We start from the raw sequence: 26,233 nt of genomic DNA, 5'->3' as shown, positions 1-26,233 counted from the left end.
AATTTTTTCCTTTTACACAGGGCCCACCAGCGGCCGAGCGGTAAAGACGCTGAACACTGGTAGTTTGGTCCGAGGTTCGAGTCCCGCGAACGGGCTGGCTGCATGGGCGTTTTCGTGGTTTTCCCCATGTGTAACGTGTATACGAGCCAGTTTCCCTTAGAAAGTCCTCCACGAAAGGCATCCCTCCCCTTAGGCAGATAGCCCTAGTGTGCTTTGCCATAATTAAATACACCACACCTTTTACACAGCTTTCATAATCACATGTTACCCACCAGCGGCCGAGCGGTAAAGACGCTGAACACTGGTAGTTCAGTCCGAGATTCGAATCCCGCGAACGGGCTGGCTGCATGGTCGTTTTCGTGGTTTTCCCCATCTGTAACGTGTATACAAGCCAGTTTCCCTTAGAAAATCCTCCACGAAGGCATCCCTCCATTTAGGCAGATAACCCACGTGTGCTTTGCCTTGAATAGTACCATACCAATAATACCATAATCACATATTATATTATTGAACATTTTTAATTTGCAAAACTATAAGTTATGAAAAACTCAATGACATATTTATTTAGATTAATAAAAAGATAAAAATTAAATGCGTCATCGGCATCATTTTGTTAGTAATATCATTATATAATTTACTGTACTTTTTTTTTTTTTTTTTTTTTTTTTAGTGTACTGGGAAATTAAAGAAAATTTCTCAAAAGTATCATCATGTTTTCGTAAACTGGTATATAGTGTTAAATTATTATATTAAATTTCAGATTATTATAGCAGAAATCGTAAATAGCTGCATTATGTATAGCTCTTGCTTCACTGAGCTTTCGGAAGTTAATCTACGTCCATCCGCATAATCGAGAAGCAGGTCGATTTGTTTCTCAGTGCAATCGCTGTGGGATCTTAATTCTACTGACCGATGTTCTATAAATTTAAAATATTTTGCCCTGCCTAAATTCTGTAGCTCTCTACATTCTAAAACTTTTGCCGTTGTCAAGTGCCAAATTCTTAGAATTTCGCCATCCCTAAATTTTCTTGTTCGATGCCTCTTTAAATTCTAAGAATTTTTCAGCCAATAATCTGCCTCCTGACCAGACGTGTTTTTCAATGCCACATATGTCACTGAAAAAGGTTGAAAAATCGGAATTTTAAAAGCAAACTTCCTACTTTTCATCAAATAAATTTTATCGATTAGCAGTGCTATGGAAGCATTAAAACATTTATGTAATAAATACACAAATACTTCAGAAACATTTTTTTCTCTCTACTGAAGAAAGGCCTGTCTCTGACTACCTGCGAATTTGGTTAAGTTTTATCCAAAATCTACGTCAAAGCGTTTCTTTTTGGCTTAATATTAAATTTTACATTGGCATGTTCCTGTCCCTGCTTGATGTTGACAAGATTTATTCAAAACTTACCGTTCTTATTTTTTATTTTAAAACAAACAATTTAAATGGAAATCCTCAGCTTGCTTTTATTTATTTAAATAATAACATTTGATAATGTGAATTGAAATCTCTAAGTAATTTCCGTATTTGAACCCAAAAAAATGTTCACCAATTTTGAAGCTTTTGTTTTGGTGTGCTTTATTTTTCCTTCAAAGCACGCGAGAGCTATCTGCCTAAAGGAAGGAATGCCTCAGTGGAGGACATTCTAAGAAAAACTTACTCGCGCCCACATTATGCACAGAGAAAACCACAAAAATTCCACTTTGAAAGGTAAAAGTGTCTAAATTTTAGAGCGAGATTTTCCTAACAATGAATTTTAGCAATTTAATACAAGTGTTATATTTAATTAAGAATTAAAACAATGTTCTTTTGTGATTTACGTAAGGTAACTCTTCCTGTCAAAAATAATCATATGAAAATGCACCGAATTTCAGTACCATGTAATTTAGTTCGGAAACTGAGAGGTATCTGTGACATCTTGTCTATATGTAGAAAATTTTTAATAAGGTTATTATGACTGAAAATTGTTTTAAAATATTCAATATTTCATAACTTCTATCAACCAATAAATGCGATAAAGGTAAACTTCCCTTTTATAAATATGAAACAAGATAAACGAAATAAATTTGCGGTAAAATGAATTACAAACATTATGTCGAAATGACTGACACTGAGCATGTGTTTGTTATTTTAATAGTAATTTAATTATCAATTACATGTAGCTTTCAATAGGAATTAGGTATTTTAAGCCTCTTATAAATTTTTTCTTAGCGTTAAAGCTCGATAACATGAATCAAAAGCAGAAAATTAGTTAAACTACACTGTCTCACTAGTCGTAAGATTATATTACTGAAATATGCATATAAAAATAAATTAACATTCTATAAACGTGCATTAAAATACCGAAACGCAATAAAAATCAATAACATTTATACTTAAAAAGCAACAAAGCCGGGCTCATGTGAATCACTAGAAGAGGCGCCAAATTGGCTATACGAATTCGAAAATTACTTTAATTATTAGGGGAAATAGGCTTCGTCAAACTTAAATCAATAAAACAAACCAAAAAAATTGCAAGAAAACCTGGAAATTAATGCAATATGCATTTCAGTGTTATTTCTTATTTATCAAAAACGAATTTTTTAACGTTTTCATTTGAAAATTATAAATAATTGACTACATTATTTCTCTGAATTTATAAAACTACGATTAAAAATACTTTAAGAATTATGGTATAATTATGCTATAAGAGTTATGACATTTTGATTTAATACAATTACTTTTGCTTAATACAAGTGTAGCTATTTTTATATTTATATGGACGCGCATTGACCTTTCTGCCTCAGATGAAAAAATATCTTGGCACGGCTCTGATAAGCAATTAAGATTAGAAATATGCACAAAATTAGTAACAAGGCAATACAAAACTTCCTTTTCTGTTTTGAATTTCCAGAAAAAAATAGCTTTTTTCGTCTAACCAAAGCATGGACACAAAACGTGTTCCTTCCTCCGTAAGGGCAAAAGCAGGCCATCTGCTTAATCGCCTCTAGGCGGTAATCAAAGGACAGTAGGAAACCATCACTTAAGTGAAACGACTTGTTGATCGCCCTACAAGGAGGGGGAAGAATATCTAACAAAGGCCATTTTCAGGACAATTTTGGTTCACTCTAAATGGAAAAAAAATTGTAAACATGGTTAATTTTTACTGCAGTTTTCGAGACGTAAATAGATTTGAATGCGAGCCGCCCGGTGGGTTAAAAATGGTCCCGTATCGGCCGCAATCAAATATAGCGGAACGGGTCAATAGAAATATAGTGAAAATTATCCGTAGTTATGTTAAAAATTTTCATAAAAGCTGGGATAACTATGTCAATGAATTTGCTTTCGCCCTTAGGACCGCAAAACATGATACAACGGGCAAAACTCCTGCTGAGTTATTTTTAGGCAGAAAGATTATAACGCCGTTAGATAAATTATTTTATGTGCAACAAAGAGCCCCAGAATTTAAAATGGGTGATATAGAAAAACTAATTAAGGAAGCAAAGAAGAATACTGAAGTAGCACAGAGAAAACAGAAACACTATTATGACTTGAAACGACGGGGAGTAACTTATAAAGTAGGGGATGAAGTTTTAAAAATTAAGCATTCACTTTCTTCAGCACCAGAAGATAAAACTGCCAAATTTTTTCCACGATTTGAAGGACCATATGTTATAGAAAAAATAACTCACGCTGTAGTAGTGTTAAAAGCCAGAAATGGTGAAACCTGCTCCGCAAACATTGATCAAATCAAACCCTACTATGATCGTAATAAAATGCAAATATTTTCAGATCTTTTGCAGGATCCGGCACGGCAGACACCGAAGGCACAAGCTCCAGAGGTGGAAAAACGACAAGTACTAGGGCAGGCCATTAAGAGGCAGGAGCAAGTGAAAAGAAAGTTTCCCCGCGGAAAAATTGAAGGTAGCAAGAAAAAGAAGCCGTTCCACCGTCCAGAAAAGAGAGCTAACTAACACCCCCAGAATGAAGAAGGGAGAAGGACGACGTATGCAAAGAGAGCCAGGAGAAATGACGGCAACTATAACCCGGCTCTAAAACGGAAGATCTACTCATCCGACAGGACTCTCCGCAGCAAATGTCGCCGAACTGCGGAAGGGCCATCAGCGGCGGAGGAAAGTTACAAGGAAAATTTGAACGGCCAGCAACGAGGTCCAAGCAGGAACACGAAAGAAGTTTCCCGGTTCCACCAAGACCAGCTGCCATCAAACGACCAAGACCACAGGCAGAAGCGAAAAAGAAGGTATTCAAGGGTGACCGAACTGGAGAAAAAAGAAAGCATCTAGAGGAAGGCACTGAAGGGCGAGCCCGTACAAGAAGGAGGATAAATCAAACAACTATCTGCACTACCTTTAAGGACTGGGCCCAGAAAAGAATGTCCGAATATCACAAAGATAAATAAAATTTTATGTTACTTTGCAAACTTAAGTTAATCTTTCATTCTTACTGCAAGTGGCAGATTTCAAGAAGTTTTACCTTATGTGAGGTCTACCTTTATCGCCAAAAAGGCGAGAAATGAGTTGTTACCGATTTTGGTATTATGTTTTTCAATTACTCGCGCGTAAAACTAAAGTTGATGTATAATAGGAATGTGTAAATACTTAAATATTGTAAAAGTTATTGTATAAATTTTATTTAAAACATTCTGGCAAGAAAGAAGTTTTAGTCTGAAAGACTTTTTGAAATGTAGTATTTCAATGTAGAAGAATTGGCACTTGCTTTGAAAAGAATAGAAGTTAACAATGTACTACTAACGTATGTTTTAAAATGCGTAAAATTAACGGCATGTTAATATGTTCTTATATACAATGTGAACTGTTATTTTAAATGTTAAGAAATACTGTGATATGGTAAAAGTGAAAGTAATGCAAAAAAATTTTAAACTTATTCGTGTGACTGTAAAAAGACCAAATTATGGTGAATATGTGTTAAAGATTGAATGAATGTAGTTAGGCTCTCTGACGCTACACTTCAGAGTTAGCCACTTTCAGAATAGTACCTCAGGGTTTAGAGTTGAAGATAGGGTGTGTTAAGAGGTCTTGTCATGTTGAATTTTAACACGTTAGTGTTTTGATTGTAGGAGGCAGTGTTGAACACGTATACATAAACACATTCGTGTTTGGTGTTCTTTTACAACACATGTCAGAGAGCACGGGGAGAGATAATTAAAATAGTCATGAATGAAATAAGAATGTTAAGAGAAATATAAATATGCATGTTACTTGCCATTTCATTGTGTAACATTTCATTAAACTAGTTTGCCTTCCAGATCTCTGGAAGGAACCAGATTTGAATAAAAGCTCCTGTTTAGATGCAGTACAGATGAAAAATTGGGTGTCCATGGAGCTGCTATTGTAAAAACAAATTTTTTTTTTTAATTTCTAGTTTCTAGTAAGAAATGTTTGTAAAAGATTGGCCTCGCGTTAGATTCTAGAGCTAAAAGTTTTCAACAAGGTCGTTTTAGACCTCAGTTTCAAACTAATTAACTCTGGCGGGAAGTATGTAAGGATCTTAAGTTTTATTAACGTTTATTTTATTTTAAATCTTTACTATCACTTCTTATTTTCTACTTCTGGCCAAAATTAAAAGCGTTAACTTATTTATGCAAAATTTGTCTGGCGAACGCCAAGTACTTAAGTTGTGGCCTTTTGCCAAGAGAGAGAGAGGAAGGAGTTAGTCGAAGCAGGCCGCTTACCTTAGAAGTTTTACTCAGTTGCTAGTTGCCTTCCAGGCCAGAGGTTTAATCCTCGTGATAATTTTAAACGTATTGTAGTGTTAACAGTTCTCTGTACTACATACGGCTTCCTGTTAATATCCGGCCAATCTTCCACGTTTATTATTCCAAAGTTAAGTTAGAGTTTAGTTAAATATTTTTATATTCTTACGTTAAGACCACAAGTAGTTGGTCTCTTTATTCCGAAGTACGGAAATTATTGTAAAGAGTGAAAAATAAAGGGTTTTGTATACCCTTCCTGTGTATCTTGTCTACTTTCCACATTTATTGAACATAGCTTTAGTCAGCTCCCTGTTCCGAGTCAGGTCTGTGCATGTTCCCAAAGAAAGTAAGACGGAACATTGAACCTGATAATATGTTCTGCTTAATGATGAGACTTAAAATGATTTTACTGGACTCAATGCTTGAGCTCACCGGTTGCATCTTTCACAAGTAGAATAAATTCTCAATCAAATGAATTTGTTTTAAAATTAAATTAAAATGTTTATGTTAAGCAAAGAAATGTAAATCATAAATTAGATTAACTTTAAAAATATAGTTAAAAAGTACTTACTATTCGATTTTTATGGTGAGAAGGCTAATAATATTTAACAAAATGCAGTGAAAAAAATAACAGTCTCGTAAATTAAAAGCAGAGCTTGAAGCATAAAATCATGAAGAAGGGCATTACATAACTAATGGGGAAAATACAAACCCACTCGAATTCGGCACGAAACGAACAATAATAGTGCTTGCTGAAACTGAAAATTGCTCTCTAATGTTGCATTTAATAATGTATGAGGTGGATTCAAATAAAGGTTTTATGAAATTCATCATACTTATTGATATTTAATACACAAATGGAAAATATTTATTTACACTGGGTGTTCAATTTTCCGTTATACGAAAGTGCACCACTAAAACAGAACAGAGGAATTAATTATGCGTGCTAGTTGAATGTTTTTGAAATTGCAATTTTTCTCTTCACTTCACACTGTATTTCGCGATATTCACGTAAGCTGCTATTTACAATGTTCTGTTCAATGACAGTATTGATACCAGACATCAATATCAGGAGTTTTATGAAAGTATAATATATTAATTGGTGTCTCTAAAAATACTCTACATTATACTCAGTAAAACAGCTTATAAATTGTAGAACTTGATTCTTTAAATAAAATTTTAACATGTAAGAAAGTGCAATCGCCTCTTGATGTAAGCAAGTTTGAACGCAAATTTTTTATTTTTTTATTTTTTCGCTGTAATAAAATCTCTTACGTTTAAGATCAGTTAAAAATGAGAAAACACTGATAATTTCTTGAAAAATTGTAAAAAAGTACTAATATCAACAGCTTCTATAATTTTATTATTTGATCAACTGACAGAATTTAAGTCTTTCTCGCATATTGTATGCACGTATAAAATCTTGTTACAAAATTTCTGCCTCAACTGATAACGAAATACAATACTCAACTGATAACGAATACTGATAACAATACTGTCATGCGACAGTAATCAGTTAAAAAGAACCTAGTGTGAAATGAGAATTTCTTATCACGTAAACTGGGTTATATATATATGTAAACAGATAATAATCAAGATGTAAAAATGAAATAAAAATTTTGTGGTTAATTTAACGCAAAGAACGTAGATCAAAACTGGGAAAAAAATATAAAAAAATAAAAAAATAAAAATAAAATAAAATAATATAAAATCTGAAATGTTTGAGATTTTAAATTACGTCCAAAGGGGCGTTTTTTAACATTTTGTGTGTTACCTTTCTTTATTAAATATCATGTTCCTCGCACTTAAACCATAAGATCCAGTGCAACAGCAATATCGCAAAATAGTTTTAAAACGAGCATATCTTTAGAATTTCCGATACAGAGACTCACGCGCTGGAGATAAAAATGTTTTTTCTGCACAACGTTGCCATTGCTCGCTTTGAAATCCTTGAGTTTGTTAATCAAAAATTCGTCAAAGTTTTAAAAAATAGGAAATCGATCATAAAACAAATTTCAAATTTCAAATTTGGTCTTCCACATGCTCATAGTCGTTGGAGGATTACGTTATTCAAAATTCGATGACTCTATGTACCGTTATTTTATGACAATGTGAGAAATATACATACATTTACGCAGATTTTCATTATTTAATTTCTTCAAATATAATGCAGGACTCTAACATTTTATGGCAACAGTTTGAAAAGTGAACCGACATTTATCCGTCCGACGCAAAATGCCAAAACGAAAGTAATAGTCCTTCGGGACTTAAGTCCCTCCCTTTGGACTAAAAAAAAAAAAAAAAAAAAAAAAAAAAAAAAAAAAAAAAAAAAAAAAAATCAATAAAATAACATAATAAAACAAATAGCTGAAATTTTTTTTATCCTTTTTCAATGAGCATTAAAAAAAGTTTCAGCGTAGCCGCGTTTCTGAATTACATCCGTATGATTATAAATACTTAATATAAATCAAAGTGCCAAATAAAAAGCAAATTAAACTAATTAAAATAAATTCATGAAAAATTTATGATAAAAATAAAGAATGCAATAAAGTAAAAAATTTAGTCTTTTTTAATAAATAATCAATATATAATATGCTTTATCATATATAGTGTAATGTAAGACAAATGTATTCTCTCCTTTCACTTCTAGTCCGGAGAAAGAAATTTTCAAACCGCGTCTTGATAGAAACCAGGAAAGTGTATCCAATATCGCTGGGGGTCTTGATTCTAACTACACTGCCGAAATTTCTGCCAAACCCGTTTTATTGAAGCACTTCATAACTGAAAGATAAATGAATGAACTACAAACAGTTTATTCGGATCTGAATAATCAGACTTTCCTCAGCTTGAGTTTTATAAGCGGCAGAGATGGAGTTTAATAAACGGCGGTTTCTCTATTGCTTAGAATATATTCCTTATATATATATAGAGAGAGAGAAAGAGTAACAGACCTAGTTAGGGAAGGACCGAATATAATTTATCACAACTATTTGGATTTTGAAATTTAAGCTATTAGTCGTCTTGTATCCAAATGTTTCTGAATTACAGAATTAAACCCATTAAATGCAGAATTCGTGTTTAAATTTCTTTTTACACGTGTTTTCCAAAGTCACCAAACACAATAAAGCATTCCGAAAATTTGTATAAACAGATGAGCATTAAACATATTAGGGCAATCATGACTAGTTAAAAGACGGAAGGATGGCACAACTTTAGCTTAATGTCAGAATACACACACAAACATCAGAGTGAAGTAACTTAAGACAAGAACGAAAGTTTCAATTTTGTGCAGAAAAAAAAGGGGGATGGGCGGGTTTGAAATTCTTTCTTCTCTGAATTCTTACGTGAAAAACCAATCATTTCCTCTGTTTTAAATAGAGCTGGAATTTTCTTATAAAGTGAAAGTTAAGGAAAATATCAAACTTCAGTTTTACTGAAAGAGTTTTTACTTTCTTATATCCGAAACTTCTTACTTTCTTATAAATGGAAAATCGCTCTGTTTTAACATTTGTTCCTATCAAACTTTTATTTTTCTTTCGTATAGTCGAAACCTTTTTTATGTACGACTTTCTTACAATGGCAATCGATTGAAATAAGAACGCTGTGATTTCCCCTTCTTTAATTCTTTATTGTACGATTTGGACTTAGAAAAAAAAAAAAAAAAAAGAATTATACGATTTCAAATGCATTAGGATTCTCGGTAGACTTTGACAAAATTTCTGTTATGATTTGGACATAGAAAATTTTTCAGATATGATTTCGGCTTTCAGAATTTTTCTCATATGATTTCAAAAGCTCCAGGGTTCTTTTAGGACTTTTTTAAAAAATAATTTTTTAATATGATTTCAAATGTTTCTTTGAATCTGGTTTCTTTAAACAGACATTTTTGGAAAATAGTGAAGCGATGTCGGTGATTTTCCAAGAATATATTCCTGAGCTTAATAAAACAGTGCTATACTGATCCTAAATCTTTGATGCTATAAAACATATCCATCGCATAAAAGAGTAAAATTACATTTTTTCAAAACGTACCGTAAAGCAAATATTTTATTTGGTTACACATTGCACATTTCTGACTTACCCTTCTTTTGCAAGAAAATGTCATCTATGGGCTCCTTATTCTTTCTGCGAATGATGAATTCTCCAGTCGTTCCGATAAGCACCAAAAGAGCTACAAATCCAGCTGCCGACCTGAAGACAGAAGAGGAATTTTTTTAAATTCATCAGTTAAATGTACATTTAAATGATAATGAACTGTAATTTTGAAAAATTTCGGCCTAAAGAAAATGTAAATGCACTAATTTTGTTGATTCATTTATCAGGAAATATCAACTGTTTTCGAAATTTTTTAACCCACGACTTGCTTGACTTCTTTATAAATCAAATAATTAAAAAATCAAACAAATCAAATAATAAACAATTTAAATTAACTATGCATACGTAATAAAATTTTTACATTTACAAGTTTTATACATATTTTTTTCATTGCTGATGAAAATTTTGTCTTAAAATTTATTAATAGAGAAGAAATTATGCTAATAGGATGTTGAATGCATTTCGAACGGTAGATGTCCTAAAGAATATACTTTTGTATTTATATGTCAAGTTATGCAACATTTCAAACAGTTTTTGCATATCTTCTAAATTTTAAACACTTCAGTGGATAATCATTTTTTCACAATACGTTGTAGCGATTTTAGCTGTAGCAATTATTATTGGTAGCGTAATTAAAAATAAGGTAAGTGTTAAATTTCACAAATTGAATTTTAAGTTAAGTTCAACTGCTTATCATAACAAAGTAGTTTGCTTAGCAAAGTAGTCCATTTCCAATAGGAAACGATAATCACTTGAGTTCAACCAGAGGTAGCGGAGAAAAAGTCCGGCTACGCTTCTTTGAGGGTTTCTTTTTCCGCTCTTGACAGAGCTTAGTAGCGACTCGGGACGAGCCGTAAAATACACAAGAGAGAAAGGGGCTCTCTAAAGCTTACTAGCGACTCGGGAAGAGCCGTAAAATACAAGAGAAAGGCTCTCTCTTCTCTACGCAACGACTGCGTATTCTTCAGACTAAAAAACTCTCTAATTATTTTCACTCACTGTTTTTATGTCCAGGTTTTCTGGGCGTGTCTTGTGCGTCTGCTGCAGTGATTCGCTAAACGTCTTTTTCGGAGCATCTCTCCATTGGTTAACAGGCGATAATTTGTTCTCAGATACTGTCTTGACAGCCTGAGAAACTGAAATTTTCCGTGGGAAAATTCAGAACGTCTTTTTGAGAGGTCTATCTAAATTATTTCGAGAAACAGGCAGTTGGCGACAGTCTATCGCATACACACAATGGACACTCCACAACCCGTGAGAACTTGTATGAAAGTTTTCTCCTTTCGTAAAAACAATATGCTTTCCGCACTTTGTTGGGGGTCACGTTCGACCTCAAGAATTCGTAAGTGTCATCAGGGTGGTCATCTGGCGCCCATTTGAAGTCTCCTTTTCCCAGACTTCGTGGGAGCCCGTGGGAAAATAGCTGACGACGTTATAACGTTATTCAACATTTTCAGAGTTAATCTTTTAATGATTTTCATAATTGGTTTATGAAATGCTACGTAATTTGAATGAGTGATTTTTTACACCACGTGAAGAAGTCCAGTAATATTAAAGAAACCGGTTTCCTGGCATATTCCTGATCAACTCAGTTTTCTAATGTAACTTTTACAAATTTCTTTATGTGAAGTTTGGTTTTACCAAATACGGTTTTTTAACCATGTTTCAGCAAAATACTTCACACTGCTGAATTTAAATGACAAATTACATAAATAATTAGAACAGATTTAAGATTACGGCATTTTGCATTAAACCAGATATGTAATCCAAGGTGGTCTTATTGTTCCTTTATCAAATTTTTAAATGTTGACTCATGCTTAGGAATTGCAATTCTTAGCTTGACCTGCTCAACAGCGGCCGAGTGGTAAAGCCGATGAACATTTTTAGATCGACACGGGGGTTCAAATACCGGCGAACGGGCTGGCTGTGTGGGTGTTTTTGTTTTTTTCCCATTCGTAACCGTGGAGTCGAGCCAGTTTCCAATAAAAAAGCCCTCCAGGAAGGCAGCCTTTACATTAGCTAGTTAGCCTTCATATACTTTGCCGTAATCACATAAACCAAATATTTATTCTATATATATATTTGTTTCTGAAGACAGTCACTGTTAGAAATCCTTCCTCACGTATGTGCAAAGACAAACTGTTACAGCCGACACTGTGAAAAGAATGCCCCAAAGCTCTATTTCTGATATCCCAACTGAAGTAAATTTCGTTCTTGAAGTCTAAAAGTCAAAGACTATACTAACTCTGATATCAAATGGAATCTGGTGAAATAGTAAAACATTGTTTTTGCTGTGTAAGTGCTGATGAAAAGCTTGGCCTTACAAGGGAACATTTGGTACTGCACGTATTGCTGTTTCATCTGAAAGTATTTGCCAAATTGAAGAGACAGAATAAATATCCGATGAACATGCTCATGCATGAACTTCTAGAGGCTCATTAAAAATTGGAATTACATAGTTCCTTTCAAAAATACATGTAACGAAGGAAAGCGGTCATTTAACTCTTCCTTTCAAATATTATTTAAGATTGAAGATTTTTCAACTAGCTGCATTCGTTGCCTTAAAACGACTGCAGCTTTCAAAGCTTAATCATATTAACGACTCTCCAAAGAACAACCGTACGTCTCTGAATGTAGGCTATGCATGTCTTTTCATATTAGATAGAAGTTAAATTGTTGGAAGAAATAACCTTATATCATCTAATTTCAAATTTAGTAACTTTTAACCAGATTTATAAGCTGTATTGAGATATTTCTTCATGATAACATCATTTGAAAATTTTGCATCTGTTTTAATATTGATAAGAATTATAATTTAAAATGTTTCTTCGATTTACGCCACAAAGTAAAACTTGAAAGCGTATCATAGCGATTCCATTTAGAATGTGCTGCCATCTATTGGCTAGCACTATTAGCCATCACTTTTAAATATTTCTATTTAATACGATTTCAGAATATCCTGTTATGACTTGAAAATAAAATCATAAGCACTCAAAGATAAGAGTATCATCACACATAGTTTTTGAGATTTTCAATTTACTCGGATTCATATATTATTTTAAGACGACTGAGAATATATACAATAACAATCCAGAATTATCGAAATACAGATAACAAAATATGTTAAAAGTATCCTCTTTAGATGGTATTTCATAGAATACATCTGGTTTAGTAATCCACATCTGGTTTCACAGATATGGTAATTCGATAATAAAAAAATTTAGGCTTCAAATGTTAACTTTGAAATATTTTTTTACAACTCGAAATTTATACGCATATAAAGAAACTTTTGTACCAAAGTCGTACTACAGATTTTTATCAGCAAAGATAAATCTCAAAATTATGTGCCCTAAACATTTATTTTTTCGCTTTAATATTTAATAAATTATTTCCAGTCACTTAAATATTTAATAAATTGAAACCAAATAGCATTTTAATATTGCATCTTCTTTCCTACTTTACTTAGACTAGGCCGGCGCTAGCCCTGCAAGAAAAAATATATATTCTCAAGATATGATAATATAATGGCTTCTGAAACCTTTAGTGGATTAGGAATAAAAAGTCATAGCAGATTTCCAACTATTCTCGTAAGGAGTTTCATGAGTACAATGTGGAAGAAGGTATAAAAAAATACAAATTAATGTTGAATGGTTGTGTCGCCATCTGTAGATAGAAACTTAAACTAAAGTACATTTTGATAATTTCCTCGCACTTCTTTTGAATAAGTTTCAGATAAGTCTAACAGTTTAAACTTTGGCTAAAAAAGTAGTTTGGTGCTGAATGTTTAATGACATTCTCTAGATTTTTAATTTGAAGATAGATAAATAAAAGTTTTTTTCCACCCCTTCAGGAGAATTAATTTTGCAACAAGAAATTTTCTACTTTTACGAAGTCTTTTAAAAAGGATTTCGTAAAAAACTTAAAGTTCATAAAAAAAGGGACTTACGCCGTCGTAATCCATAGAGTTTTATTTACTTCTAGTATACATTGACCTAAAGCTGGTTTTTTGAGTAATTTTAAATTTAGCATTGGAATGTTCTTATTTCTTTTAAATGTCTAAGAATGTTTGAAAGATAAGTACAAACAGCTCACAAGGATACTAAAAGTAATCTTTTCGTAATTTAGAAGAAAGTACTTAGATTTAGATACATCTGTAGATAATTTAATTAGAAATAGATAGTTAATAAGATTAGAAAATACGAGAAATTTCTTGTTTGCTCAAGGACAGTCTAATCTTAGGTAGAATTTATCTACGATGGTTGACTTTAATTCATTTATCAGCAATAAAAGTGTGATATGATTAGACAATGTCAAGCTGTATCTCACACTTCAGAAGCTCTAAAATTTAATATTAGTAGTAGCTATAATATTTAATACCAGAAAATTTAAAATAACACGGTACTTTGAATTTAGAGCGCTTTAAAGTAACAAATTCGACAACAAAGCGCAAGAAGAAATATTCGTAGGATACGATTTACGAAGCAAAGGATACAGGATTTATATAGGTGAAACGAAAATAATGGTAAGTAGAACTGTTAAATTTTCAGAAAACTTGCATATATCTGACAAACATTATATGAGGGACGCAGCCTGAACCTACTGGCAGACTTTACGTCGCCCTATGGCCTTTTTGCGGGCTTCGGCAGAGCAAGCTAGAAACAACACCTTCAACAAACAAACATAACACAACTAGAATACAAAATTAAAATTAAAATCCCTACTGCAAGCTTATCATGATTAATCTTCTCCATCATTTTCCTGGCAAATTTTTTCACTCTATTAAAATCATTTAAAATATCATATATATTAAAAACATCATTTTTCTGAAACTCATTTCTGATATCAGTAAAATATTTACATATTTCCACATAATTGCTTCGCAGTGCCCGGTTCTTTACAGATATCACAGAGGTCATACTCTTGTAGTTTAAACCTTTTCAAATAGAAAGGAAAACGGCCATGACCTGCAATCATTTGGTTAACGTCAATGTCTGAATAACATAACACTTTTTTAAGTTTAACAAATTTTATATAACTTTTATTTCGATCAAGACCTTTCCCACTCCTCCCTCCATTTATCACAAATATAATTTTTTATAATTATGCTTTCCTTGTTGATCCATGTACATCAATATCACGAGCATTAACATCGGTAATTGCCTCCTTAGCCAGTGCGTCCGCCCTCTCATTTCCAAAATGTCCAACGTGTGCCTTCATCCAATTAAACACAACATTTTGATCTTTTCTCAAGTCTATATAATTCTCTAATATCTACCATTAAAGGGTTGTCTTGATCATGTCGTGAGAGAGGTTCAAGAACTGTCAGACTGTCAGAATAAATATGTATATCATATTTCCCTTTAAGAGTCTGCTTAATCCATTTCAGCGAATAAAAAATATCCATAACTTCCGATTGATAAACTGAGTTATAAATATGGTGTTTAAATTTATTATTCGCAATCTCTGTTCCATAATAATATATAACATATGCGAAAGCAATGGCGTCTCCCAGACCTGATCCGTCTGTATAAATATCAATATCTCCTATTTTTGGAGCATCCAAATAATACGGAATAACAATTCTTTCAGCAAGGTGAATCAAATTTAAATAAAAGTTTTTCAAAAGCACACCGTATTACAATAGAATCTGTATATAATTTCAAATCAATATTTCCTGTTCTTAAACGAAATCTGACAAACATGTAGAAAATAATGCTGCAGATTCGGAATTAATTCATTTCGACAACTCTCAAAACGATGAAGAAAGCAATGGAAAAACGTCACTTGGCGAGGATTTTACAGAAGATTTGAAATGATCTGAAGAGTTAATTAAATGTGAAGAAAATGTATAAAGAAGGGTTTCTACAAAAGGGTTCCACCGGAAAGATTCTCCTACAAATCAGAAGACGAAGAATCACCATTATCTGAAAATAAAGATTCAGAAAGCTTTAAAGAAATTCTAAGCTTAGCAAAACGTAAATAAGAAGCTTGGATCAAAGCGATGGAAGAAGAGATAAACTCTCTGAAAGAAAACGAAACCTATCAAATTACAGATTTACCACCAGGAAAACATGCAGTAGCTAGCAAATGGGTGTTTAAGACCAAATATGATGAAACTGGTAAAAAGATAAAATACAAAGCACGATTAATAGACAAAGGATTTACTCAAAAATGCGGCAGTGACTAAGATGAAACTTTTTCACCAATAGTGAAACCCACTACAATTCGACGTTTCGTAGCATTGGCAGTATAAAACAATATAAAACAATGCGAAGGTACATGAACTAGATGTTAAAACAGCTTTTTTAAATGGCAGGTTAAATGAAGAAATATATGTTTAACAAAAAGAAGGATATAGTTCATAGTTTCGGAAGAAAGAAAAGTTTGTAAATTGCAGAAGTCGATTTATGGTCTCAAATAAGTATCTAGGTGCTGGAATGCAGAAATCGAATACAATGAAGAAACTTGGTCTTCGTCCAAAGCAAAGCAGATCCGTGTCTTTTTACAAAAGCGGATCATTATTGAAGAATTAATTTTATTGTGTATGTTGATGGTATCCTAATAAGTTCTACGGGAGAAGTAGTAAATTCTTCTAGTAATTAAAGATTTAAAGAAACGTTACTAAATAACACATCTTGGTGAAGCTAACTATTTCTTAGGCATGCAAATAAATCGAAAGGAAGATGGAATCTCTTATCTCACAAAAATAAAATAAATCAACTAGTCAAGCAATTTGAACTTGAAGAAGCGAAACTCGCTAGTACACCAATGGAAACAAATTATTATAGTCTAAACAAGGAAGAAAATCTCCTAACTTCAAATGATACATTTCGCCAAGGCTACTGGAAGACTTTTGTATATATCGTCTGTCACAAGACCAGATATCACAGCTTCAACTCACATATTTAGCAGAAAGTGTATATCAGCAAGTGTATATCCACGTCAAAAAGACTGGAATACTGTAAAAATAATCGTTAGATATTTAAACACGACAAAGCATTTATCTCTACAAATTTCGTCGAGTGAAGAACCTAATCTTTAGAGTTTATTCAGATGTTGACTGGGAACAAGATACTGAAGATAGAAAATCCACATCAGGAAGTGTAATTTTATTGGGCAAAAATTGTATTTCAAGAAAACAAACATGTGTCTCATTATACTCAGCAGAAGCTGAATATGTTGCACTATCGCAAGCTACGCAAGAATTACTATGGCTATTAAATTTACAGAAGATTTTAATCTACCCCAAACTCTACCGATAAAGGTTTTCGAAGATAATCATTCAACAATAAAACTTGTAGAATCTAAAAAATTTAGTTCTCGCACTCAAGGTATTGATACAAAATTTCATCATATACGCGACTTTCATAACAAAGGGATAGTCAAACTTTCAACAGAGCAAATGGTTGCTGATATTTTGACTAAACCAATTCCTAAAGCTAAATTTCAGTTTGCAGGAATGGTTTTTGGTTTTGGTTTTTATTAGATTACGGCAAAGCACTCGAGGGCTATCTGCCTTAAGGGAGGTATGTCATCGTGGAGGACCTTTCTAAGGGAAACTGGCTCGTATACACTTTTGCAGGAATGAATTGCAGTTGGTAGGAGTTTAGCGAAACAGAGCAACGTTAGCATAAATTAAAGTATTTCCGCATAATGAAACTCAAAAGCATAAAAAACGAACGTGCGCGCCAAAATATATATATTGGCGAGAGAAACCAAAGGTCAGGTGCATTCGATTCACACCTTAGCTACTCTAAATGAATTATACCTGGGCCAAAGGTCTAATTCATTTAGTGCTTTCTCTTTCAAGTACTGTGTCAAAATATGCTCCTGTTTCTTTTTCTATTGTCTAAATAGGTAAGCCTGATGATATTTAGGACTGATGATGATTCTATGTAAGTTATTCTTTTCAATACTTCAGTTTTTTTATGTTTGTGAAGATTGTTACTTTAATTAGTATTCTACTTAAGCAGAATTCTCATGCTTGTTAAAGAAAGATTTCTTAATTATTTTGACTTGTGATTCTTTGATTAAAACGGCGCTAAACAGAGGAAACGTTCTCAATACTCCTTACGTGCTAATGCACAATACAACAAAATTTATATTTAAATAAGTGAGAGAGACTTCAGCTTTACTGAAATGAAATTTTTGAAACAATGATAATAGTAGAGAACTGCTTTTATTTATTTAAATCATTTGATTTCTTAATCAGTAACAGATAGATTAAATTTGAAAGAAAATCTTGGCACAATGGTAACACACTAGCGAGTGGAATATAAAAATATTTTACTTTGGGTAGTGGCAACACATTTCGTTTAAATCATTGGTTTGTCGATTAAATTTAAAAGATGTTTTGCCGAGTGGACACATATTTTTTTTAAATAGCTGTGTCATAGGATTGAATTTGAAACACATATATATATATATATATTAAGCTTTGCTGCGTGGCAACACATTGTGTTTGGCACTAAACAAAAGATGAATAAAAAAAAATTAAAATAAAAAAAAAGTTCAAGGTTCTAGGTGCACAACTTCGAATGGAAAAGTATGTTTGTTCAAAGTTTAGTCACTTAAGGTGCTGCCTTTTTTCTGCAATGCAAGTAATATACATACCCGCATACATACATACAGATTCTTCATTATTTAATCATACAGATAAGGTAATATCATGATCCATCTTATCGCTAAATTGAAAATAATAGGCGTAACGTTAAAGCATTAGGTAAAAAACAGATTATTACTCAGCGCATGTAATTTGCTATTTGCAACGCAGATTTATGGCTTTATTAGCATAATTCGGAATAAAATCTGTAATAAAACATATAGGTTTTGTGTAATTCCTATTCACGCAATGGTTATTGATCAAAGGTAATTCTTTTGTTTGGCTACTTTTTCATTTTTTTCAATGCCTCTACTCAGATGAAGAGAGACCACGTGAATACTTTATTTCCTTTTCCGTATCACTAGTGCTCATCTGTCTACTAGAATTCTTTGTTTTTTCTTCTTTGCATAGTTTTAATTCTTTGTTCGAAACATCTTTTAGATTGCGCTCTTAGTGTTTCATAGGGAGATGTCGTCATAATCAGGACAGCCTATCGCAAAGCGAATTTCCGCGAATTTTCTGGGACTTTTTCAGCTTTCGCTAATTTAAATATTTTCCGCGAACATCAAATAAATATGCAATTTTCAAATACTTTCTTAATATTTCCTAATTCTTGTTATTTAGCTATCAGATAATTTATCGTATGGTTACGAATTTTTGTACATATATAAGTAATTTTAGGAAATTATATGTAAAATTACTGTATTTTTTCTGTATAATATTACATTAAAGTCTAAAGAGACGATGCTCTACTAGAACAATAAGAATATAGAGACAAATCTATTAAACATTTACTCAATGTTTGAAACCAGTTTACTCCCTAAATTACTACCCTCCTGCAAAACCATGGAGGTAAGAAAGGACCTTCCTCCTCTTACTTCCTACCTCCATGTGCAAAACCAGGTTACTCCCTAAATCGGCAATATATCGTCAAGCTGACGATGATTTTGTCGTCAAATTTGGTGACGATTTGGCGACATTTTCATCTGGTCCCTGTACAACTGTAATGGTTATTGTATTCGAATAACTGTAATTACTCAATATATATAATAAATGAATGACGTAAAAATTTGCGTGATAGTGATTCGACGCAGAATTGCGTTTCAAGATTCATTGCCCTTTTCGGCTATAAATAAATAAGTTAAAAAATATAAAGTTAGCAGAACCATTTACTTTCAATTTGCATGAAATTTACCATTATTTAAAAGTTATATATTTTACTTCTAAGCGATGAGCATGTTTGCATAAAACTGAAAGATTTGGTCTAGGTTTCCCTTTTTTGTATAATTTCTACTTCATTTTCAAATCGAAAATTTCGAAACAAGAATTGGAAATTTGGCTGTTCATTAGCATATTAACCTAAAGCGGCCTTGATGCCTACTTGAATATTCTTTGTAGTGTGAACTGGGAGGATTCATTTATCAAGTCCGTCATTTTGGTTTAAATTCAAAATTACTTAGCTATTATTTTTTTTATTTTCAACCATGTCTCGTAATAAATTTCGGTAAATAAAATATTATTCTAAAATTTCTGTAGTATCACTTACAATAAACAATGAAATTGAACTAAACCATCAACCATGAACTGAATGGATAACATGCCTGAAACCGAATTCAAACCGAATTCAACCGAATTCAAATACCAGCAATAGAGCTGGCTGCATGGACATTTATTCTTTCACAGACCGGCATGTGTAATTTGAATAAGATCTGATTTCTCTAAGAAAAAAATCCATGAGAGCATCGTCACCCATAGGCAGACAAACTTTGCGTCGTGAAAAGTAAATCTGTTTAGACTTTAAATGTGAACTTTGGGTTTGGCATAATCTTATAGAGTAGACCAATTTCGTGGGCAAAGAAGATGTCTTTTTCTTGGTATCACCTAGAAACAAAGTTCTCTAATATCTGTTTTTGGAAATTTGCCCAATTCTTCCCTAATTTTCCCTGAAGAAATGTTGTTCTGCTCCTTAAACCTATCTAGCTACTCATTTGAGAGGGGGGTGAGGGAAACAAACATTCCTAAACATCTGGCCTTTATATGAAGTATTTTATCAGATATGGGCAGATTACGGTTTCTTTGAATGGATGACGATTTTAGCAGTGCTTTTATTTCCAGCATTTTTATGCTCGGCTTTTCTCAGCCTTTTACTCACATCCAAACTTTTTAAAGATTAGATATTATTGAGTCTCAACTCTTTCCACCGGTACTGATTTTTCAACTAGCACCAACCGGTCAATGGTAATGACTGTAGATTTGTATAAAATGGATTCCCAGCAGATGTCGTTTTGGTTACACCATTCTGTATTTTCCAAAAAATGCTCTCTTTATCTTCATTGAGAGCATTTTATATTTATAGCTCGCCATATGGATGAATTTTTCACACAGAAAATTTTCACCAGTGCAGAAAATTAGGTCAAAGAATAGTGAAGTTTCACATTTCTGGAAAAAGATAAAAGAGGAAGATAGATTTCGTCCCTAATTTATCACATCTGGCATCTAATCAGAATGCATTCATTTCTCCCAAGATATGTGTGGTTGCAAAGCAAAGATTCAAGAACCTTTATAAAGAATATCCTAAACTTAGAAAAACTCTGATGAATGCAACTCTCCCTTCAGAAGCGAACAATGAAAGCACTTTTAAGAACTGAAGCAAAACGAATCCATACAGAAACAAAATCCTCCCTAAATGTCATTCTTCTATATAGCCCAAGCTCATAAGAATTTATTCATTGCTTCCTCTTTTTCAAACGGCAGAAATTTCAGAATTTCAATCATAGCATCATCAAAGAACTTTAATGAAATCAGAAAACCCATTCAAGCTCCTTGGTTCAATATTCAAGTACACAAACATAGATCCTGAGTTATGACAATTTTATGTGAACATGAACCTCCCTCGCATAGTCTTCTTTTAGAACACAGAAAAAAATGGTAGTGAAGATAAAAAACTAATATGAAGTTATTTTCCACCGTCGTAACAAGGAAGAAACAAGGGGCCTGAGATTCTTAACATTGATGATTTTTTAAAGGTTAGTAATTTTTCTGTTAAAGCCTGTAGAAGTTGTGGGGAAAAAATTGAAAAATTTGTAAAAAAAAATCTGTCGAAGTTTGTTACATCCGATATAACGTGAGGTTCATTATATTTAATTCGAATGTAACATAAAATTCATTATAATCGATTTTTATACATTTAGATACATCTGTGCTTTGCCGGGATGAATGACTTTTCTATCGCCATTTATTTATAATAAAAGGTTTAGCTAAAGCTTTCAACCTGAGAGACCTGAGAGACAACCTGAGAAAGTTAGAATCCGTGATCTGTATACAGGAAGTTGCAGAATGTTACAGGGGTATCCATTCCGATATGTCTAGCCACAAGCTTATCTACTCACAAAAAAAAAAAAAAAAAAAAAAAAAAAAAGTATAAAAACGTGATCTACTCTCGGCTGCTCAGACGGTATAGTGGTTAGGGAAGCCGACTGCGATACCAAAGGACCCAAGTTCGAATCCCGGAGAAGGCATGATTGTAAGTGTCCATCTTCAAATGACCATCTTCAAATGACATTTTAGGTGCCTCTATGATAAAGTGACTACCGCTTTTGGCCCTAGTAGTGGCCAACGTCTAAGAAAAGATTTGTGACCGCCAGTGGGAGAAAAGTCTACTTATAGATATGCTCGTGAGATAATGCTTACGACACAGGCAAGACGATAAATCAGACGACCTCTGCCTTCAAAATCGACAAAATTAGAAATTGCCAAAAAATAATCTTTCTCTTCACAACCATCTATCTCTAGCGCTGACTTTTGCCCTAGAGAGCCATATAGTTGTTATAAATTTTTTTGGTAAATTTACGGGCATCACTTCAGCTTATTTCCGTAGTATCTTTTATGTTATATTTCATACTTTTTCCGTTTATATCCGATTAACTGCTGCTGTATCATATTTCATTTATAAAATAATACTGTGAAATAACATGCATACATACATACATATATGTACGATATATTCGTATAATAAATATCGCAATTTCTTATTAAATTACTCATAAGCAATTTACAAAGTCGATTTACATAAAATTTAAGTTTTGTAAAAGTTTACGAACTCATTACTTACATTATTATTATTATAGTATATCACGTACTAAAATAGTATATTATATATCATATCAATTACTATTGAGTATTATATAATAATCACTCACGAAATTTTCAGTATACCAGTCAGAACTGCCATTTTTTTTCTAAATTCTATTCAATTTAATTTATTATTTTTTGCTTGAAAGAAATAGGTATAGATTAAAAATCAATAGTTTTAATATAAAATGTCCTAATTCCTCTAAGAATAAAATAAACAATCCCAAAGTTGGCCTGAAAGTGGAAGAAAAAAGCTAAAAATCATCAGAAATATCTTTTATATTAAAAAGCTGGTAATTAATAAATTGTACGGATTTTTTCCGTTTTGAAGCGGGAGGTTCATTTATAATGTTAATATGACATTTAGCATAACTATGAAATTTAGATACTCAGCAGAAACGGGAAAAATTTATTCACTCAAGTACTTGAAAAATTTGGTTATAAAGAAAGCATCCAGAAGGAAACGGTCACAGCTTCGATAATACATATGCAATAACAAAAAACGCTAATGAATTTCAGTGATAATTTCAAATACATCAAATATTATTAGAAAGTTATTTCCATTAGTTTTTATCATTAAATCATATAGTTACGTATGAAAAAAGTTGCTTTCTTCATCATTCAAGGGAGCTGTTTGCTCAAGTTGTACTGCAGTCTATGAAAAACCTTGCTTTATTTGCGCAATTGCCATACAAGCACACGAACATCTTAGAATGCATTCAAATATATAACATATATTAAGATTAGGAAAAAGGTCACTCTGATTGCTATAGTGGTTAACGATACTGGCTGCAGTATCATTGGATCCAATTCAAATCACGGAGAAAGCTCTGGCGCTTTTAGTACCTATGCGGCATAGGGTAACTTAAAACACTAGAGGGATTAGAAAACGAGGAACAGCCCCGGAGATTTTCCTTCAAAACTGGGACAGAGTTTGACAAAGTCGTAAAGTCACCTATGAATTGCCCATGGCCCATGACAACGACAGAAGCAATAATGCGATTTTTATAACAATAAAATTCGTGGATTTGATGATATCATAAGTCATAACGGATTGGAAAAAGAATTTTGATGGGAAGCGAAACGTTACTCCATTACGCATGCGTACTCGTTATTACGTGTAAAACGTAAGGATATTTTCTTGAAACTAAATTTTACCTATAATACTGATTATTCTATCACAAGAAAGAATCGTAACATATCTGTTTGCGGAAATATCATTAAATGAGAAAAACCACCATAGATTGCCAAATTAAGTGACTAAACAATTTCAGTAAGAATTACAATTTTTAAATTTAATGTAATCTTTATTATCTTCATTTTGCATTACTACATAAGAGCCGATTTTCCTGCAACCTTCAGATAGTGACAAATATTGGAAGGAAATTCTAATATGCAAAACAAGTCACAGTTATCTGATAAAAGTAACTACGCGTTGAATTCTTTCCATCCTTTCAAGGACATGAGTAATGTCACATTTTTCCAAAATATTTTGCGTATATATTCTTTACGTGAAGACATTCGTAAAATTAACTGAAACTACTTGCGAAAAATATCACGTGTCACAAAGAAGAAAAATATTTAAAAATATTTTTTAAAAGAATACAGAAATCTCCACTGAGGATGTCTAAAATATTTAAGGATTTTACTCAGAGAAATCATTACTGGTATCCTATTGAAGCGAATTCAGTAATTAAGTAGGATGTCTACCACAAACGTGCGTCGCCATTTTTTTTTTAACCCTGCAAACTGTTTCCTTTTCTTTGAAGCTTTCATGTCTCTGTAATATTTGTCAAATTTCAGTACATTAAATATGTCTTTACTAGGTAATTTGACTCATAATAATAATACAAAATGTAGGCTTGAGAAGAAAAATAAGAGATGGACAAGGAAACTCAAATTGTTTATATAAGATGCTCAAATTTCTAAACGAAAGAGGGAAAATGAAAGCTTCAATTTGAACGAAAACCAGACGTTCGTAGTCGTTGACTGTTTATCAAACCTCATTGTTATTTTGCTAAGCCCTGCCAGAAAAAAATAAGCAATTCTGTTTAACCTCTGCTAGGCTGTCTGACAATGTCTGTTAGTTCGATCAAAGGTTTGTTTAATGCATTAGAACGTTAGAACAAATGAACCTTTTGATGCTTCCTCGGGTTCCAACTTGAAATCAAAGTCTGTGCCGTTTTTCCTACTGTAGGCTTAGATACTCTTGAAACAAAAATATCTAGCAGAACTTTCCTAATTTCAAGGCTGAATATGATGAAATATCCACTGTTTAAAGCGGAATCTGTTAAAATATCACGTGTATCTGGAAAGAGAACATTTGGATATTTCGATTTCACGTGGCTTTAAGGGGGTAGGCTAGTTTTATAAATATAGCAAAGTAAAGCAACGGCTATCGGAATGAGGGAAGGGATGTCTTCTTTAAAACTCTCTAAGAAAAACTGAATCGTAGTCAAGTTACACATGAAAAAACCAGGAATATACGACCTGCAGCCAATTCGTTTGCGTAGGATCGTACCAGGGTTGAACTCCCAGTATTCAGCTGTTATAACCACTTAACCAATACTACGGGAGAAATGCTGTAAGGGGTTCTGAGTTTCTTTATACACAAGAGATATTTTTTTAAGTGGTGGCTGCAATTAGAATCTAAGATTATTTCCTGGGAGACTATCATAGATAAGAGCCACGATTCTAAAGTTTGTGTATAATGATAATAAAACATTACAAAGAAATAACACGTTCAACTATTAACTTGTCCGATTCAATATAAAATATCATAACATCTATTTCTAAAGATGCTTTTTTTTTAAACGAGGATATTTCAGTTAATACGTCAATTAATTTCACCTACCCCTTAATATTTTTTAAAGATTAAAGATATCCTTTTCAAACGCGTTTTGTTAGCCAACGTAAAAATATTCGCAAAAACCGGTATATAAGATTTGTTATTTGAAATTTGGCACACATAAAGATTTGTTATAATTGTAAAAATAACATTTTATTTCGATTAACTTTTAACCTTTTTTGGAATAGAATTTTTATTAAATTTATGCAACGTTCAAACAAGTCATGAGTCAAAACGTTTGAGAAATGTCTGCTGCATAATATGATCAGGGTTTTGCTTTCGATGAACCTATATTAAAAGTCTCTTCAGTGTGATGTCTCTCTTGCTGTAGAAACTGTGAGAAAACTTCTACTGAAGCAGCATGAAGTAAACTTCTCTATTTATACATACCTAAATGCTATGGTACATATTTTATTTTTTAACTCTATTTCAAAAATCATTAAAGTCTCATAAATATGCATGCACGACATTTGACAAAGTTTCTCAATTTACATCAATTATGAACCAGTTTGTTTATTACAATTTTTTGTGAAGTTTGTGGTCACGAAATAAAGCGATTTTTGGATTATTTGTTTAATTAAAAAAAACAATTATACACAGTAATAGAAAAGTACCAACAAAAAAAAAGTTTAATAAAAATATTGCAAAAAATCCTTTTCGAAAAAAAAAAGAAACTCTGATACGATTTAAAGTTTAATCTATTAATTAAACAAGTCTAATTATCTTGGGAAATCGAGGTTCTGTTGCAGCAGAGAAATATTTATGTTTTTCGATAACTGCACATCTTTATTTTTTGTAGATAAAACTTTCTTTCAATAAATTTGAGTATTTAAGAAAAAAAAT

The 26,233-nt window shown here is 32.4% G+C and overlaps 1 protein-coding gene and 1 long non-coding RNA gene across 2 annotated transcripts in view; one reads left to right on the top strand and one right to left on the bottom strand.

The window, feature by feature from the left end:
• Positions 1-26,233, bottom strand: part of LOC118199087 (nose resistant to fluoxetine protein 6-like) — a 138,749-nt gene that overhangs the window by 47,219 nt on the left and 65,297 nt on the right. Inside the window, exon 5 of the mRNA XM_085824134.1 lies at positions 9,796-9,905. Within this exon, the coding sequence (XP_085680260.1) occupies positions 9,796-9,905 (110 nt within the window). The remainder of the gene's footprint in view (positions 1-9,795; positions 9,906-26,233) is intronic.
• The window catches only part of LOC146995490 (uncharacterized), a 378,021-nt gene continuing 365,974 nt past the window's right edge, over positions 14,187-26,233 (top strand). The window contains exon 1 of the long non-coding RNA XR_015043097.1: positions 14,187-14,331. This is a non-coding gene — a long non-coding RNA (uncharacterized LOC146995490). The remainder of the gene's footprint in view (positions 14,332-26,233) is intronic.

The sequence above is a fragment of the Stegodyphus dumicola genome, chromosome 9 (genome assembly GCF_044657685.1).
Source record: "Stegodyphus dumicola isolate Sdum_Otavi_A_Nest chromosome 9, ASM4465768v1".
NCBI lineage: Eukaryota > Metazoa > Arthropoda > Arachnida > Araneae > Eresidae > Stegodyphus > Stegodyphus dumicola.
Note: the sequence above shows the minus strand (reverse complement) of the source record. Positions and strands in the feature narration are given on the sequence as shown.